We start from the raw sequence: 15,036 nt of genomic DNA on the forward strand, positions 1-15,036 counted from the left end.
TGGCCCGGTGGCTTAGCGGTTTAGCACTGCCTTCAGCCCAGGGCGTGACCCTAGAGACCCAGGATCGAGTCCCACATCGGGCTCCCTGTGAGGAGCCTGCTTCTCCCTCTGCCCATGTCTCTGCCTCCCTTTCTCTCTGTGCCTCTCATGAATACATAAATAAAATCTTTTAAAAAAGGAATAAGTAAAATTTTATTTTATTATCATTTATTCATTCTCTGATGTTCTTCCTTTCTTTACATAGATCCAAATTTCCAGTCTATATAATTTTCCTTTTCTCTGAAGAACTCGTTTTAACATTTCTCACATGGCAGGTCTCCTGGCAACAAATTTCCTTAATTTTCTTTTGTCTGATAAAATCTTTATTTTTCCTTCAATTTTGAAGGATAATTTCCCAGCATACAGAATCCCAGGTTGGTGTACTTTAAAAAAAATATTTCACTGTACCTTCTACTTGCTTCTGAGGGAAAACTGAATATAATTCTTACCTTTGCTTTATAATAGGTAAGGTGTTTTTTTTTCCCCTTGTTTCTTTCAAAACTTTTTCTTTATCTTCCATCTTTTGAAGTTTGCCATGATATGCCTAGAAGCATCATGGAGGGTTTTTATGTTTTGGATTTTTGTGGATTGTTTTTGTTTTTGTTTTGGGAGGGGCATTTATCTGGTTTGGTGTTCTTTGAGCTTTCTGGATCTGTGGTTTTGTGCTTGACAGTAAACTTGGGGAAATTTTCAGTCACTTTTTCTTCAAATATTGCTCCTGTTCCTTTCTTCTCCTTCTATTCCCATTATGCATATTTATACATTTTATAGTTGTCTTGCAGTACTTGGGTATTCTATTTTGTTTTTTTCAGTCTTTTTTTCCTTTTCCTTTTCAATTTTAGGAGTTTCTATTGGCATGTCATCAAGCTCAGAAATTCTTTCTTCATCTGTGTCCAGTCTACTAATAAACATGTCAAGGCACTCTTCTCTTACAATTCTTGATCTCTAGAGTTTCTTTTTGATCCTTAGAATTTCCATCTCTCTGTTTACCTTATTCATCTATCTGTTCTTCCATATTGCCAACGTTTTCCATTAAATCTCTTAGGATATAACTCTTAGTTAAGTTTTTAGTTCCTGGTCTAATAATTCCAACAATCCTGCCATGTCTTACTCATTCTGATGCTTGTTCAGTTTCCTCAAACTGTGTTTTTTGCCTCTTATTATGCCTTGTAATTTCAAAGTAGACATGATGTACTGTATGAAAGGAACTATGGGAAATAGGCCTTTAGGAATGTGGTAGTAAGGTATGGGAGGAGGAAAGGCATTGTATAGTCGTATGCTAGTTCTTGAGCTTTTGGTGAATCTGTGCCCTTAGGATATGAACTACACCAGAGTTTCTCAGGGTGCTTTTCTCCCTGAGGTGAGACAGGATAGGTGGAGGGGATGGAATTGGCATTTCCCTTCCCCCACAAGGAAAGGTAGAACCAGCTGAGGTTGAGTATTTCCCTCCCCCAGGGACACTCCCCAGAAAGGCTTCCCTTCCCCATTGTTTAGGCTTTCATAAAATAGTTTCCTCTGAGGGCAGGCTTTGTTGAGGACAGAATGCTCTGATGTGTTTCCATGTGCACATCCCTAAAGAATATTGAAAATGGGCTTTAAAGTCACATGGGCTTGGGTCTCCATCCCAGTTCAGCACAACGTCTGACTTGCATGACTCTCAGCAAGCATTTAATCTCTCTGAGCTTTGATTTCCTTATCAATAAAGTGTAGCTAATGCTACCCAGCTTACAGGATCATAGTGAAGATCTAAAAGAGGTAATTTAGAGCAACTGCCCAGGGCCATGCCTGTTGCAAAGGAGGTAGTCATGAGTTAGTCCTCGTTTTCCATTTGCCTTCCCCTAGAAAAGGCATCTGTTTCAACCCCTGAACTGCAATAAGTCACTTTCTGTTTCTCTACCCCTAAGCATTCTCTCTCTCTACTCCTACTCAACCTTCTCCTTGGAATTAGCAGAGGTTTTGGTTCTGCCAAAGCACAGCATTCACTTCATCAATCTGGGGCCATTCCTCCTGCCTGCTCCCAAAATGCAGAAGCTACCTGGTCCTGAGCTCTGCAGCCTACACGGGCATGGAGCCCTGGGGACACACCTGTACTTGGCTTCTTCTGCTCTCTAGCTGGGTTTCCCTGGCGGAGCTTCTGAGCAAAGTGACTTTGGACTCCCTTGCCAGAGCCACCTCCCAGGAGAGAGCCAAGGAAAATGTCCAACATCCCACAGGGCTAGGGGACTTGACATCTATAGGTCAATGACTCCTCTCAGCCTTGCTAGAGAATATAGGCTTTCTTGTAGAAGTCTAATTGTCTAGAAAAAATATTTGCATCACAGTCCCATTAGCCTTGGGTTTCCTCTGTTGCTCATAGCATGCTCATTAGGATGTCAACCCACTATCTCAAGAACAGCTGTTTCCAGATTGACACTTCCTTTCCAGGATTACCAAGGGCCACTGGGGGATTTTGCGGGAATGCAAGGCTTCTGCAAGATGCGATAAAAGGAACATATCAGACCTGGTGTTTCATAATTAGTTGTCACCACTCTGGGGCTGCTGTAGCCACTGCAATGCCACTGGGTTCATGAGAGCAAATAACACACATATGTGTGTACATGCGTGTATTCATGCAAGCACACACACTATATCACACCAAAGTGAAGAGCACAGAAGATCCAGCCGAAAGTACATGAATGGCTCTTCAGAACTATCCAGAATTGTCGGCAATGTCCTTGCTGATGTATTTGGCCTGCTTCCTTTTGTCCTCCTCTTGTTTCAAAGGATTTAAAGTTCTTCCTTTCCAGGTATAGCTTAGAGGCTTTTCAATAGCAGATCCATAGACTAAGAGCCCTGAAACATACACTGAAGGAAAGGAAAACGGAGAAAATCAAGCAGGGCTCCTGAAACATTACCTGTCAGATTGAATGACCCCATATCTAGACTCAAATCTGCCCACTCAGAATGAGGCCCAGCGGCTCCAACTCTCCCTCCTGCGGTCTGGCTTCTGTTGTCAGCACGCTGTGCACCTTTCTCAAGGCCACCAGTGACCCTTGAACGCCACACACTGCTCCCAGCCCTTGTCTGCTGGCTCTGTTGCTGTTTACAGTTCTCATTTTTAGCAAAATAGTACATGTCCAAGGCAATGTTCATAACACTGGAAAGCTGAAGAGTGCTACAAGGCTTCTAAAGAAAAATGCCAGGCTTCCAACCCTTTCTCCTGAGCTGCGTCCTCTCCCCAGGGACCTCCCTTAAAAGCTGAGGCTCTGACTTACTTAAAGCCTTACTCCACATTGCTATAAGGGCTCACTTATCTCTCTCCCTCTATCTTTACCAGTATATCTATATCACAGTTTAAATCAAAATTCAGTTTTATTATGACTAGCAATATACTGTTTATAGTGGAGAAATGGTGTATATTATGATTGCATATCCTGGATTTTACAACCTTATGTTTTTCCAGGTGGTAGTAATTGCCTGGTTTCATTGTGGGCTTGATATTCTGTGTACCTATCAATCATTTTTTTCTAAGAACTTTAGTAGAGCTTTGTATCTCCTCTCAATTTGGCACACTCATTAGATACTCAATCCATGCATTTTTCCCCCCAGTTATTGAGACTCCTTCCTTCCTGGCTCCCTCCCGGCTCCTACATCTCCTGGGCCAGCTCCTCTCCAAGTCCCTTGCATGACTGTGTCCTTGGGGCTCCTCTCTTCTTAATTCTGAGAACTGTCTTTTCAGCTCTCTTAGGATTCATTCTCTTTTTCTTAGAATTCAAATCCCCCAGCCCCCCCCCCCCCTTTGTAGGTTTAACTTTCTTTTACTGGAGACTCTTCCAGTAAACTCCGGAGAAGAATTGCATGAGAAATAAATTTTTGCTTTCTTGAATGTCTGCCTTCACACTTAACTAGTAACTTGACTAGTGGTTACTTGTCTGTGGTTGAAATCCAAAGCTCCATTTCCAGACTTGACTCCCCTCTTAAGTTCCAGGTCAAAATGTTTGGGCCCTGGGAGCTCTGTATGTCCAGAGGTACTCATTATCCTCTCCCCGAACCTGCCCTTCCTCCTGGGTACTTGGCTAATAGGACCATCCTTCTCTACTCATGATAGAGGATCACTGTACACCTCCCTCTACCATTTACTGTTCCCCAACATCTTATATCCAGCCTTTCACCACTGCCCCAGCTCTGGGCATAATCACCTCTCATTTGGACAATTGCAGTAACCTTGCAGCTGCTCTCCTGGCTTCTGATACACCTGGGTTCTCCATTCTAACACTCAGCCTTTATTACTCAAGCTCAAAAAATTCAGGTTAGATGCTATCACTTCCTTGCAAAAAGTGACTTGTAATGATTCCCTGTTGCTCACAGAATAAGGCCTAAAATATATTTTTCTGTAGTATACATGTCAGAATCTGGCTCTAATGGCATTTCTTACTGCCTTTATTCCTACACATGTGATTCCACTGTCTCACTTAATTTTCTCAACAAGTCTATTATCTGCATTCATACTTAAAGTTTAAAATTCAAACAGAGTGGGGATGCCTGGGTGGCTCAGTGGTTGATTCAGCTCAAGACGTGGTCTGGGAGTCCCAGGATGGAGTTCCACATTGGACTCCCCTCAAGGAGACTGCTTCTTCCACTGCCTATGTCTCTGCCTCTCTCTCTCTCTCTCTGTCTCTCATGAATAAATAAATAAAGTCTTTTTTAAAAAATTCAAATGGAGTGGAGTACCCCATGCAGACAGTAACAGTCCCCTAAGCATCCTCATTTACATCTCAGTATGTGTCCATTGTGCATATTTTGCCCATTCTGGCTTGATCTTCTACTAGATGACCCTTTCTCTCTCTCTCTCTCTCTCATATATATATATATATATATATATATATATATATATATATTTGTTGAAGTTCAATTTGCCAACATATAGTATAACACCCAGTGCTCATCCTGTCATGTGCCCACTCAATGCCTATCACCCAACCACCCCATCCTCCCGCCCACCACCCCTTCCACTACCCCTTGTTTGTTTCCCAAAATTAGGAGTCTTTCATGTTTTGTCACCCTCTCTAATTTTTCCCACTCATTTTCTCTCCTTTCCCCTTCAATCTCTTTCACTATTTCTTATATTCTCCATATGAGTGAAACAATATAATGATTGTCCTTCTCTGATTGACTTACTTCACTTAGCATAATACCCTCAAGTTCCATCCATGTAGAAGTAAATGTTGGGTGTTCGTCATTTCTAATGCCTGAGTAATATTCCATTGTATACATAGACCACATCTTCTTTATCCATTTGTCTTTCGATGGACATTGAAGCTCCTTCCATAGTTTGGCTATTGTGAACATTGCTGCTATAAACATTGAGGTGCAGGTGTCCAGGCTTTTCACTGCATCTGTATCTTTGGGGTAAATCTCCAGCAGTGCAATTGCTGGGTCATAGAGTAACTCTATTTTTAACTCTTTGAGGAACCTTCACACAGTTTTCCAGAGTGGCTGTACCAGTTCATTTTCCCACCAACAGTGCAAGAGGGTTCCCTTTTCTCCACATCCTCTCCAACATTTGTTATTTCCTGTCTTGTTAATTTTCACCATTCTCACTGGTGAGAGGTGGTGTCTCATTGGGTCACCCATGGATTACAATTTGATGGGTGACCCTTTCTCATTTTGACTTATGGGATGTCGGGAGTCCTCTAAGGCACACTCAAGATAAACCGTATTCCCATGATGTGAGATTTTTCAGTACTTATCTTTTTAACAGATCAAGTGCTTTCCTTCCTCACCTCAGGAAAATACAGGCCACATGACTTATCCCAGAGACCCCTGGGCTAATGGGCACTTGCCCCTGGGAGTGACATGATCCTGGGCACAGGACAGAAAGCAATCTGATGGCCCCAAAGAAAGCCACCCTCTTTTGCAGCACCGGAGGGATTACTTAAACCAAGACAATCATTCTCCTATTGAAGGAAATTACATTAAAACCTCTCCCCCTGGAAAAAGGAAGCATGGAAATTAGAAGCAGATTTAAAAGTTGATCATTTGCCACCCAATGCTTATCTAAGACACCTGAAATTTGAGAGCTGAGCCTAGTAAAAATCAAAAGTCAACATCCATTGACTTTGTTTGGAGGTGTACTATATATATATTCAGCTAATCCTAGGTCGTCAATACCATAGATAAGAACCTTATTTATTTTGCCATTCTGGGTGCAATTACACAGTTTACCCTGTGCAAACTGCACTTCATAAAATTGGCAAATCAATGCTAGTTATCAAAATCCATCCACATGGATGGATAGCCCATGAAAGAGAGCTTTGCAAAATGGTCTCGAAAGCCAATCTACACAGCTAGCCCCACACAGGTCAGCTTATTACCTGATTAATCACACAGGCATCCTGGCAATCTTATCGATTCCTCAAGACCTGGACATGACATCACTTCTAATAGCACGTGCAATAAGCCATTACCACCATGCAGAATAGCCATTATCCTACGCTGCAGCCATTGATTGGCTGACTTAGCCTGACTCTGGGCAGGGCAAGTGGAGCTCTGATGGGGGCAAATCACATCCAGGGCAGATGTGAAGGACCCTCATATGGAAAATAAAATCTGTCTGTTGCTTGCAAGCAGGATCTCTACCCATTCCCTCCTTCTCTGGGTAAAGAGTTGAATAATCCTGCCAGCATGCTGATGAGCTGGATTTTGAAGTCCGTGAAGTAAGGAATCCTAAGACAATATAGACCAATCCTCCACACGGGCCATTAATATTTTATACCTGACATTCTCTACAGCTTGATCATTGCCATAAAGATTGAATGAGGTTCTGGGGTGCCCGATTAACACATGAGGTTTCCATGCCCCAAATGTTGTATTTTTTTCCTTACCCTGGAAGAATGTAAGGTCTGGTTTCCTTGGTAGTGGGATGTGTATTGTTGAGTTGATGGGGATGGGGGTCTTATTCTGGGCTAATTCTCTACTCCTGGTTACTCCAATGACATTACTGAACAGAGTGATTTCAAAGGTCCAAGAAGAAGCCTCTTTACCACCGGGTGGGTGTGGCTAAGTTGGATGACCTTTAAGGAATGCAGATGGATGTTATGGGAGAATATGTATGAAGAGGCAGAGAGATGGATGGTGAAATCCAGGAAGGCTCTTATGCTGGGGCAACAATAGGAAAAGAGTGTGCAGAAATGAGTGTGTGTGTATGTGTGTGTGTACCATTTACAAAGAACTTTGACAAATTTCATTTCATCCTGTTGGGTAGTTGTTCAGGAACTTTCCAGGTATAAATCAGGTATAAGGTTCTTGTGCTTTACTACAGATACCTTATCCCACGATGAAATAAGTTGGAGGAACAAAAACAAACCCTTCCAAAAAGCAGAAATTCCCTTATATCCTCAATTCGTGGCCCAGCACCAGATACATAGTAGCCATCTAGCAGAGTCCAGCAGTTAATGGACACCAAAGTCTCTCACAGTGTGACCCTGGGCAGATTACATCATTTCTCCGTGCCTCAGTGTCTCCATCTTCCTCGAGGGAAAAGGGATATGCCTATTTGATAAGGTGTTATGAGAATTAAAGAATTAATATATTAAAAAGCCTTTTTAGAATAGTGTCTGCAACACACTGCACCATGTCAGGGGGTTACCATTATTCTATTAGACACTGAATTAAATAACTATTGAATGGATCGTGCAGTGTAATAAAAGGATTTTTTTAAAAGGATATTTTAAAAATCGGTTTAGACAAAGGCAAGGCCCATAGAACAGAGCTTGGTATGGCATACAAGTAGAGCACAGACAATGTAATATCCGGGAGTAGTCGACTCATCTCAGTCCACCAGACCTCTACCAGCAACAATAATTAGGAGTCAAGTTGAAGAATTCAGTTCCAACATCTTTTATTTTCTTTGCCTGGCTGGTCATGGAGGAAAACTATTAAATAAAGCCCAGAATGTCACCCAAGTAGACAAGAGAAGCTTGAGAGAGGAAGGAAGAAAAGAAGGGAGAAAGGAAGGAAAGAAGGACTGAAGGAAGGAAAGGAGGAAAGAAGGGGGGAGGGAAGGAGGGAAAGGAAGGAAAATTTTATCTGCCTATGCATCCTAGCTACAGTCATACCTACAGTTTCTTCCAAATGCCATAAAAGGAGGGAAAGCCCATCAAAAGATGGACAATGCCAACAACGCACTCAGTTAGTGCAAACTTCTGTGAAAACCAAGAGAACCCTCAACTATCCTGCCTGGGGGAAATGCAAATAATCTTGCAGACCTTGGGCACGTGAGGTCTGATGATAACTGTGTTGCTTGGTATTTTGCTCCTGCCCTTGGGGGTATTGGGTTTCATGTTCGGCCTAAGTTCCAGCTACTTTTCAAATATAAAATTATGGATGCAGGCAGCATTTCTGTTTGCATAACCTCAGTCAGAGCTTACTTAGATAAAACAGGACAGGAATGACCCAGGTTAGCTGAGTTAGGAGCTAATGGGAACGGTGATGGGGCCTTTAAAGAAATCCAGGGCTTCCCTTCCCAACTTCCCTCACCCCTACTCCAGGAATGTTCCAGATTGCTGAGGAGTTCTTCATGTGTGTCTCTGGTCCAATCTCATCCCATTTATCTTCCCATCTCCCATTTACAGGACAACAGTTAAACACCGCAAACTTCATTCAAAGCCTGTCTTCCATCCCTCAGCTCAGGGGTACGTGGGGAAGGCAGGCGTGGGTCAGGGGTTCCATCTCCAATGTCCTTCTTCACGGGCCCTGCTCACCAGGCTGCGTGCAGCACATCTGGTTTCTCCATGGGACTGATGGCGTCTAAACCCAGCTCTGGTTCAAGTGGAGCTGAGTGCCTCATGGGTTCTTTGAAGACCCTGCTCCCTTCCCACTGCAGTCCCCTGGCACAAGGGAGGTCTTTCTTCCACTCAGTCATTTAAGAACCCCTGTTGCTCTGGGCCCCATACCCCGGGCCCCTTTCTCCTTGGGTTCCCTAGCCCTTTGTACAACACCCTGAGCACCCAAGACAGGCCAAGACCACCTCTCTAAGGCACCCACATCTGACCCAAGATGATGGGATTGAAGTTACTTCCCATACACCACTCTTCCCTTCCCTTGGCTGCCATCCACACTTCCGCCAGCCCATTTCCCCTAAAAAGCTCACTGAACCCCTCCCAACAGGCTCCTTAGAGCTCCTCACTGGGCCTGAGGTGTCAACGGGGCTTGGAGGAGCAGCAGGCTCCCACCGTCCTTGTTCTTCTGACTCCTTTGCTGATGGTCTGCAAGGCCAGGTCACCACGGGACCCCAAATCTGGTCTCAGACTTTCCTTTGCACACTTCATGCAGATGTGGAAAAAGAGGGAATGATTGATGCCTCCAATGAAACCAGGAGTCCTCTTTTAACATGATGCTAAATTTTCAACAAATAATGCCTTGAGATGGATGTTAGAAGAGGCATTTATACTGTCAGCTTTGTGTCTGTGTCCTTAACATAAGCCATATTTCACCTTTTACCAAAGAAAGAACAAGAAAAGACAAGGGTAACATCTCTCAAAATGATTCTGTCCTTATTTTCCAGAAGGGTGCTTCAACTCACCCACCCAACACTGCTTGGCTCCCTGCCCTTTGCCCTTGATCCCAGGCTGCCCTTTGGCCAGGAGCTTCTATACTGTGTGACCTGTTACCCCCAAAACCTGGCCCACACCTCTCTGTCCTGTTGTCCCTTCTCTCTGGCAAATGAAGAAAATAAAGCCATCCAGATCAGTTTACCTAATACCAGTGATTACAGGTCTGAGGTGAGATAGGCATACACGAGGAACTTCGGGGGGCTGAAGGGATGAGCCTCACCAGTGGTCATTTCGGGCACTGGGCTGCAGTTGGGGCAAACACTTGAGGCTGGTAGGCCAGGCACAGTGTGGACAAGAGGTTGCACTGACCAGTCCCCGTTTCTGTGTCAGTTCTCAGGATCCTATCAGGAATGCCCACCCCACACTCTCCCCCTGGCTTCTGAGCATGCGTCAGCATGGTCCCTGGCCTCATCCACAGCCGCGGCTCCCTTGCACACACACTCAGCAGGCAGCCTCTCCCCTGTCCTGCGGCTGCCTCCCACTAGCTCTGCTGTTGTCAAATGCTTTCTCTCTGCCGGGTCCTTACCCCTGCCACCCCCTCTTCCACCTCCTGCTATTCGTGACCACGAACACCCATTTGATTTGATACATCTGGTGTATCAAGCCATTGATTTTCCTAAATATGGTTCAATAGATGCCTATGCATGTTCACTCCGGAGTTTGAATGTACATGTTTACTGAGATGGGAAGGAGGTGTTCAAAACCAACAAACCAAAAGGCTCCACCAGCCTTAAATGCTCTGCTTTAAGCGCCATCAAAAGCAGCCGCTTCCAAGGCTGGAGAGCAGAGGTGGGTCTTCTGCACCCCATCTCCCGGGGGCTCGCTCACACTGCATCCCCGCAGCAAGCACCCCATCTGTTCCATGGGCCACTACACTGTGCCCTGGGTGTCTGGGGAACCTCAGTGCCCACCATCCTGGCAAAAACGTGCTGGCTCTAAGTAATACTCTGTTCTGAGGGTTTTCTCCTTAGGCTTTTCCGTTTTCTTTTAGCTACTCCTTATTCACCATCTCCCTGTCCTTTTTTCCTACGTCTCTGGTCACAGTGCTGATCCTGGGCATTTACCCTCAGCATCCTTCCTTCTCTCTCACTCCCCCACCCCTACGGCTGTTTCCAGGGGTCCATGTCAGCTGGCTGGCATCAGTGCACAGAGGATGCCGAGACTGGAGGGGAGTCACAAGGGGGGAGTGAGGCCCTCCCCACCACCCTGCACTCGGCCTTGGCCCGTGGCTCTGGCTGTGATGGGGTCTCACCCAGTGGGTCCACAGGGTTCCAGCCTCTCCAAGGTGGCCCTGGCCCTAGTCACTTAGTAATCTGGCTCCTCCTTTTACCCCTCAGGCCAGGGATTGTGCTGCCTGCCCAGCTCCTGTGGGCTTCTTTCTCTTCTGTCACTCATGCTTCTTAGCAGGGGACATTAGAGCAGCAGTTCAGAGACTCTAGAACTGCTCCTTCCGATGCCATTTCCTGTACTTAAATTCTCTCTCTTGCAAAGACAGGGACTTTTTCCTTTTCTCTGTTAGGTCTCATGGATAGATGTCCTTTCTGGATTTCTAACCTGCTGTAATCTGATATAGTCCTCTGTAGCATGTGAGAGTATAATGGACCAGGTCAGGCCCTGAAATCAAACACCTTGACCTGGGTTTCATCTTAGATCTGACAGTTCTAGCTGTGTTACCTTGGCCAAATTATTAAACCTTTCTGAGCCACCTGTAAAATATGGACCATGAAGCTCATTTCTGCCATTGAGATAGCCTTGGGTCACCTTCTAGCCCGCTGCCTGGCAACTGCTAGGTTCTCAGTGAACGTTAGTTTCTCTCACCTCTCCTAAACTGGTCATATCTGCAAAGGTATGAGTGCATATCCCTTCCTGGGAAACACATTTGTATTATAACAATGGCCTTCTGAAATTAAATGCTTTAGTCTCAATAACTAATTTTAAATGTGTAAATCTTAAACACCCACAGCAAAACAATCAAAAGGACAGTTTTGGACAAGCTGACCTTTGAGAGAGCCTTCAGATCTGTCAGAGGAGGCCGCCAGCTACTCTGTGGGGGCTGGGGAAGGCTCCAGAGCCAACCTCCTCCTCCCCATTAGCTGGGAGAAGGCACTGGTGCTGATATGAGAAATGATCCCACTCCTCACCCTCCCGGGGGGTAGAGTATATGGGGCTTAAATGTGTGCGAGTCTGACTCAGGGTTATTTTTGTTTCCATTAACATTCTCTTCTATATGTATTTTAACCTTAATCAAATGCATATGTTTTTGTTTTATTTGCACTTAGTTCATCAAAGTGTCCTTTATGATCTGAACTATGCCATGAGGCCTTAAGCTCTTCAGTGAAACACTCTTTAATACCCCTGGGAAACAGGAAGTTGCATTTAGTCTAATATAAATAAATTCAGTTCCCAGGGGCTTTGCCCTGGCCCAGGTCAGGAGAGAGACTGACTTCTCAGCTGATCTGGTCCAGCGCCCCCTCTCAAACTGCTCTGGAAGGAAGAAGCCCCAGGACTCTCGACAGATCAGTATTTTGAAAATGTGCCTGTCCTTTGTTCAAAACTGCTACGTGGTCAAGTGGGATTGTATCAAGGAAGTTCGACACATTTGGCCAGATAGTTGGGGATCATTCCAGATTTGTTTCTACCCCAAAATAGCTTGAAACCAGGCAGTGCAGAAAGGAAGCAAGAAAGAGGGAAAAAAGGTATATAAACCTCAGCCACCTAGCCAGAGACGCTCCGCAAGTCAGGCTGAGCAACTTCCCGTCTCTCTTGTTGCTGGCCTTCTCTCTCACCCTCTCACTGGCTCCCCCGATGCACATATGGAACCAATTACGAACAAAGCCCGATTGTTGTATATTTGGAATTTCCCACATCAACTTGATGCTTTCTTTAACTGCCTCTTAATGTGTGTCTGCACTGAGTGACCAGGCCCACGTTTCCATCCTTCCCACCCCGCCCCCACCAGCACCCCCCTTCCGAGAGGCTTTCCTGGTTCATTTTCCAGCAGAGCAAACCTCCACTTCTTCCCCTCGCACCCCATCCCACTTCCTATTGGAGTCTTTGAATAAACAGAACTTTCTTTTCCACGGTTTGCAATAAACTGGTCTGCAGAGAGTAAATAAAAGCCGGATCCCAAAGCATAAAAGTGATATCAGGCTAACACCAAAGCACGATTACTACAAAGGAAATGGCATCCCCTTCCTAAAACCCAGAGCAGTGAATGTAGAAATACATTACAAACATGAAAAAGAAGAAAACTCCGATTCTAGAAGCCCCTTGTTTTTCCTTTATATAATTTTCTCTGCTATAGAAATAGATTAGAGGGGGAGAGGACATAGGGGAGGAATATATCAATTACAAGATATTATAGAAAAGTTAAAATTTTAGACCACGTGTACCATCCCTCAGAAGATTGTCTGATGTGGAATCACATACTATTTATTAGAAAAGAATAGGCAAACGTGATGGATGCATCTGAACTTAGTCCTCATCAGAGCCTTGCAAAATCAAGCAAAACTTCTTCATGTTTACCGGCACATGTAAAAATAAATGTTCTATAACACAAACATTGAAATGAAGAGATGCCAAATGCGAGTCTGTCCGGTATATTCGGTGCATCTGAACCATGTGACACCAACATTTTCTTCCCCTTCTCTCACGCTCTATCTTTGTGGACTACATTCACATATATAATTAGTTGCACTCCTACATTTATTTGCTATGCATTGGAAAGAGGGAGAGAAAAACCAGATATGTGCATCCGATGCTCAGGGTCACCCGTGTAATTTATGACCATGAGCAGCGGTCCCTCCCAGTCCCCAGTGCGTGATGTCACTGGTCTGCAAATATTTTTCCCGTGTTCGGAAGAGGGAGAAATCAGAATGCAGGGTTTCACATTAATCTCCGCACCAGATGGTGATATTCCAAATAGTCTTTTTTAAAAGGTGAGCATGTGACCTACTGTACGGCCCAGGGGCTCTGGAGTCATGTGATGTGATGAATAATAGGACTGGTAGAGCTCCGAGTAGACAACTGACCTGGTTACTGTCTGTAGCCACGAGAAGCAAAGTTGACATTTCTGGATCACTCTCCCCAGAGGCGTCGCTTGCCAACTTCTGGGACATGCCGTCTCAGCCGAGGGACTGACAGGCAGGGACAGACCAGGGGCGGCTAAAGCCATCCCCCTGCCCCCGCCTCCCCCCACCCCCCCAGGAACCACATCTTGACTCATATGGTCCAAAGAAAAAAATCGTTCAGTTATTTGATATTTGGGAAACCTCCAGGAGACCATAACTTAGTTTTGAGGAAGCCTTGTCTCGCACTTTGCTGGGAACACACGGGCGCGCACGCACACACACACACACACACACACACACAGAGGAACGCACACACGCGGCTCTACACCATGGTGGTTCAGGCTGCAGTGGCTCCGAATAGATCTCAAAGACTTTTACTGAAAATTCCATATGGATCTCTGAGAAGACGCAGCGTGGAGAGGGTAAGCGACGTGGCGGGCTGCTGGTTTGGCATGGAGCGATTGCTCCAAAGGAAAGGAGATGTTTGTTTGCATTGTACGTAGCATCCCTTCGGGGAGCCCTGTTTTCCTGAAAAATGCGAATTCCTGGGACAGTAGAGTACTATGTCATGTGTATATTTTTTTTCTTCTTAATGGGTAATGATGAGATGTTTGAAACAAATTTTTGCCAGCTGCGCATGTGGGGGTGCTGTGAGAGATGAGCTAGGAGGGGAGAGGTTGGGGTAGGGACTGCGCTTGGGAATCGGGATGGAAGATGTGAGTGCCTGGAGAGAAAAGCAGGGGCTGCAAACAGATGCATTCGTGCAGCACAGCTGCAAATTTCCTCTGTGGGGTGACTGTGTCTTCAAAGAAGGCGCTGACGATGTTAAGGAGCTTTGATGCCTGGTGGGTTTAAATGATGCCCCCAAGATCCCCCTGTTGTGTTGTTGCTGTTTCACATACCTTGTGATCATTTTGGAATTTTTTTTTTTTTTTACTACTACAGATTTTGGCTCAAAATTACTCTGTTAATTTTTGAAACATGCTTACTTTGCGGTAACCTTAGGCAGAGATGATCCTGTAAAATAACAAGGGTTTGTCTTTCCGTGGAGTGACTAATGCACTTTTGGGGATGCAGAGCTAGCTGCCTCCCTGGGATGTTGGGCTCATTCATGTAGGGACAAAATGCCTACACCCCCACTGGGGTGGAATGCTTTGCAGGTCTCAGAAACCCAGAAGCCCCTGTTTGAATCATGACAGTCCCCTCTGTGAGCTGCGGAATCTACTTAGACATCGTAGTTGAAGGTGTGCTCCAATAGCCATAAAGGCAAATAGCTTCACCAAAAGCTGTCTTGACAGATAAGCAACCTGCTGCATCTTCTTAAGGGGAATGGG

General features: G+C 45.1%; 1 protein-coding gene across 9 annotated transcripts in view; it reads left to right on the forward strand.

The window, feature by feature from the left end:
* Positions 1–15,036, forward strand: part of FRMD4A (FERM domain containing 4A) — a 751,487-nt gene that overhangs the window by 418,428 nt on the left and 318,023 nt on the right. Inside the window, exon 1 of one of the 9 annotated variants that reach the window (XM_035713666.2) lies at positions 13,857–14,124. The exons of 7 other annotated variants lie outside the window; for them this stretch is intronic. In XM_035713666.2, the coding sequence (XP_035569559.2) occupies positions 13,858–14,124 (267 nt within the window). In that variant the 5' untranslated portion in view covers position 13,857. Of the gene's footprint in view, positions 1–13,856; positions 14,125–15,036 lie in introns of those variants that run through there. One more of the 9 variants, XM_025445048.3, reaches the window with a different exon arrangement.

Source organism: Canis lupus, chromosome 2, assembly GCF_003254725.2.
Source record: "Canis lupus dingo isolate Sandy chromosome 2, ASM325472v2, whole genome shotgun sequence".
Taxonomy (NCBI): domain Eukaryota; kingdom Metazoa; phylum Chordata; class Mammalia; order Carnivora; family Canidae; genus Canis; species Canis lupus.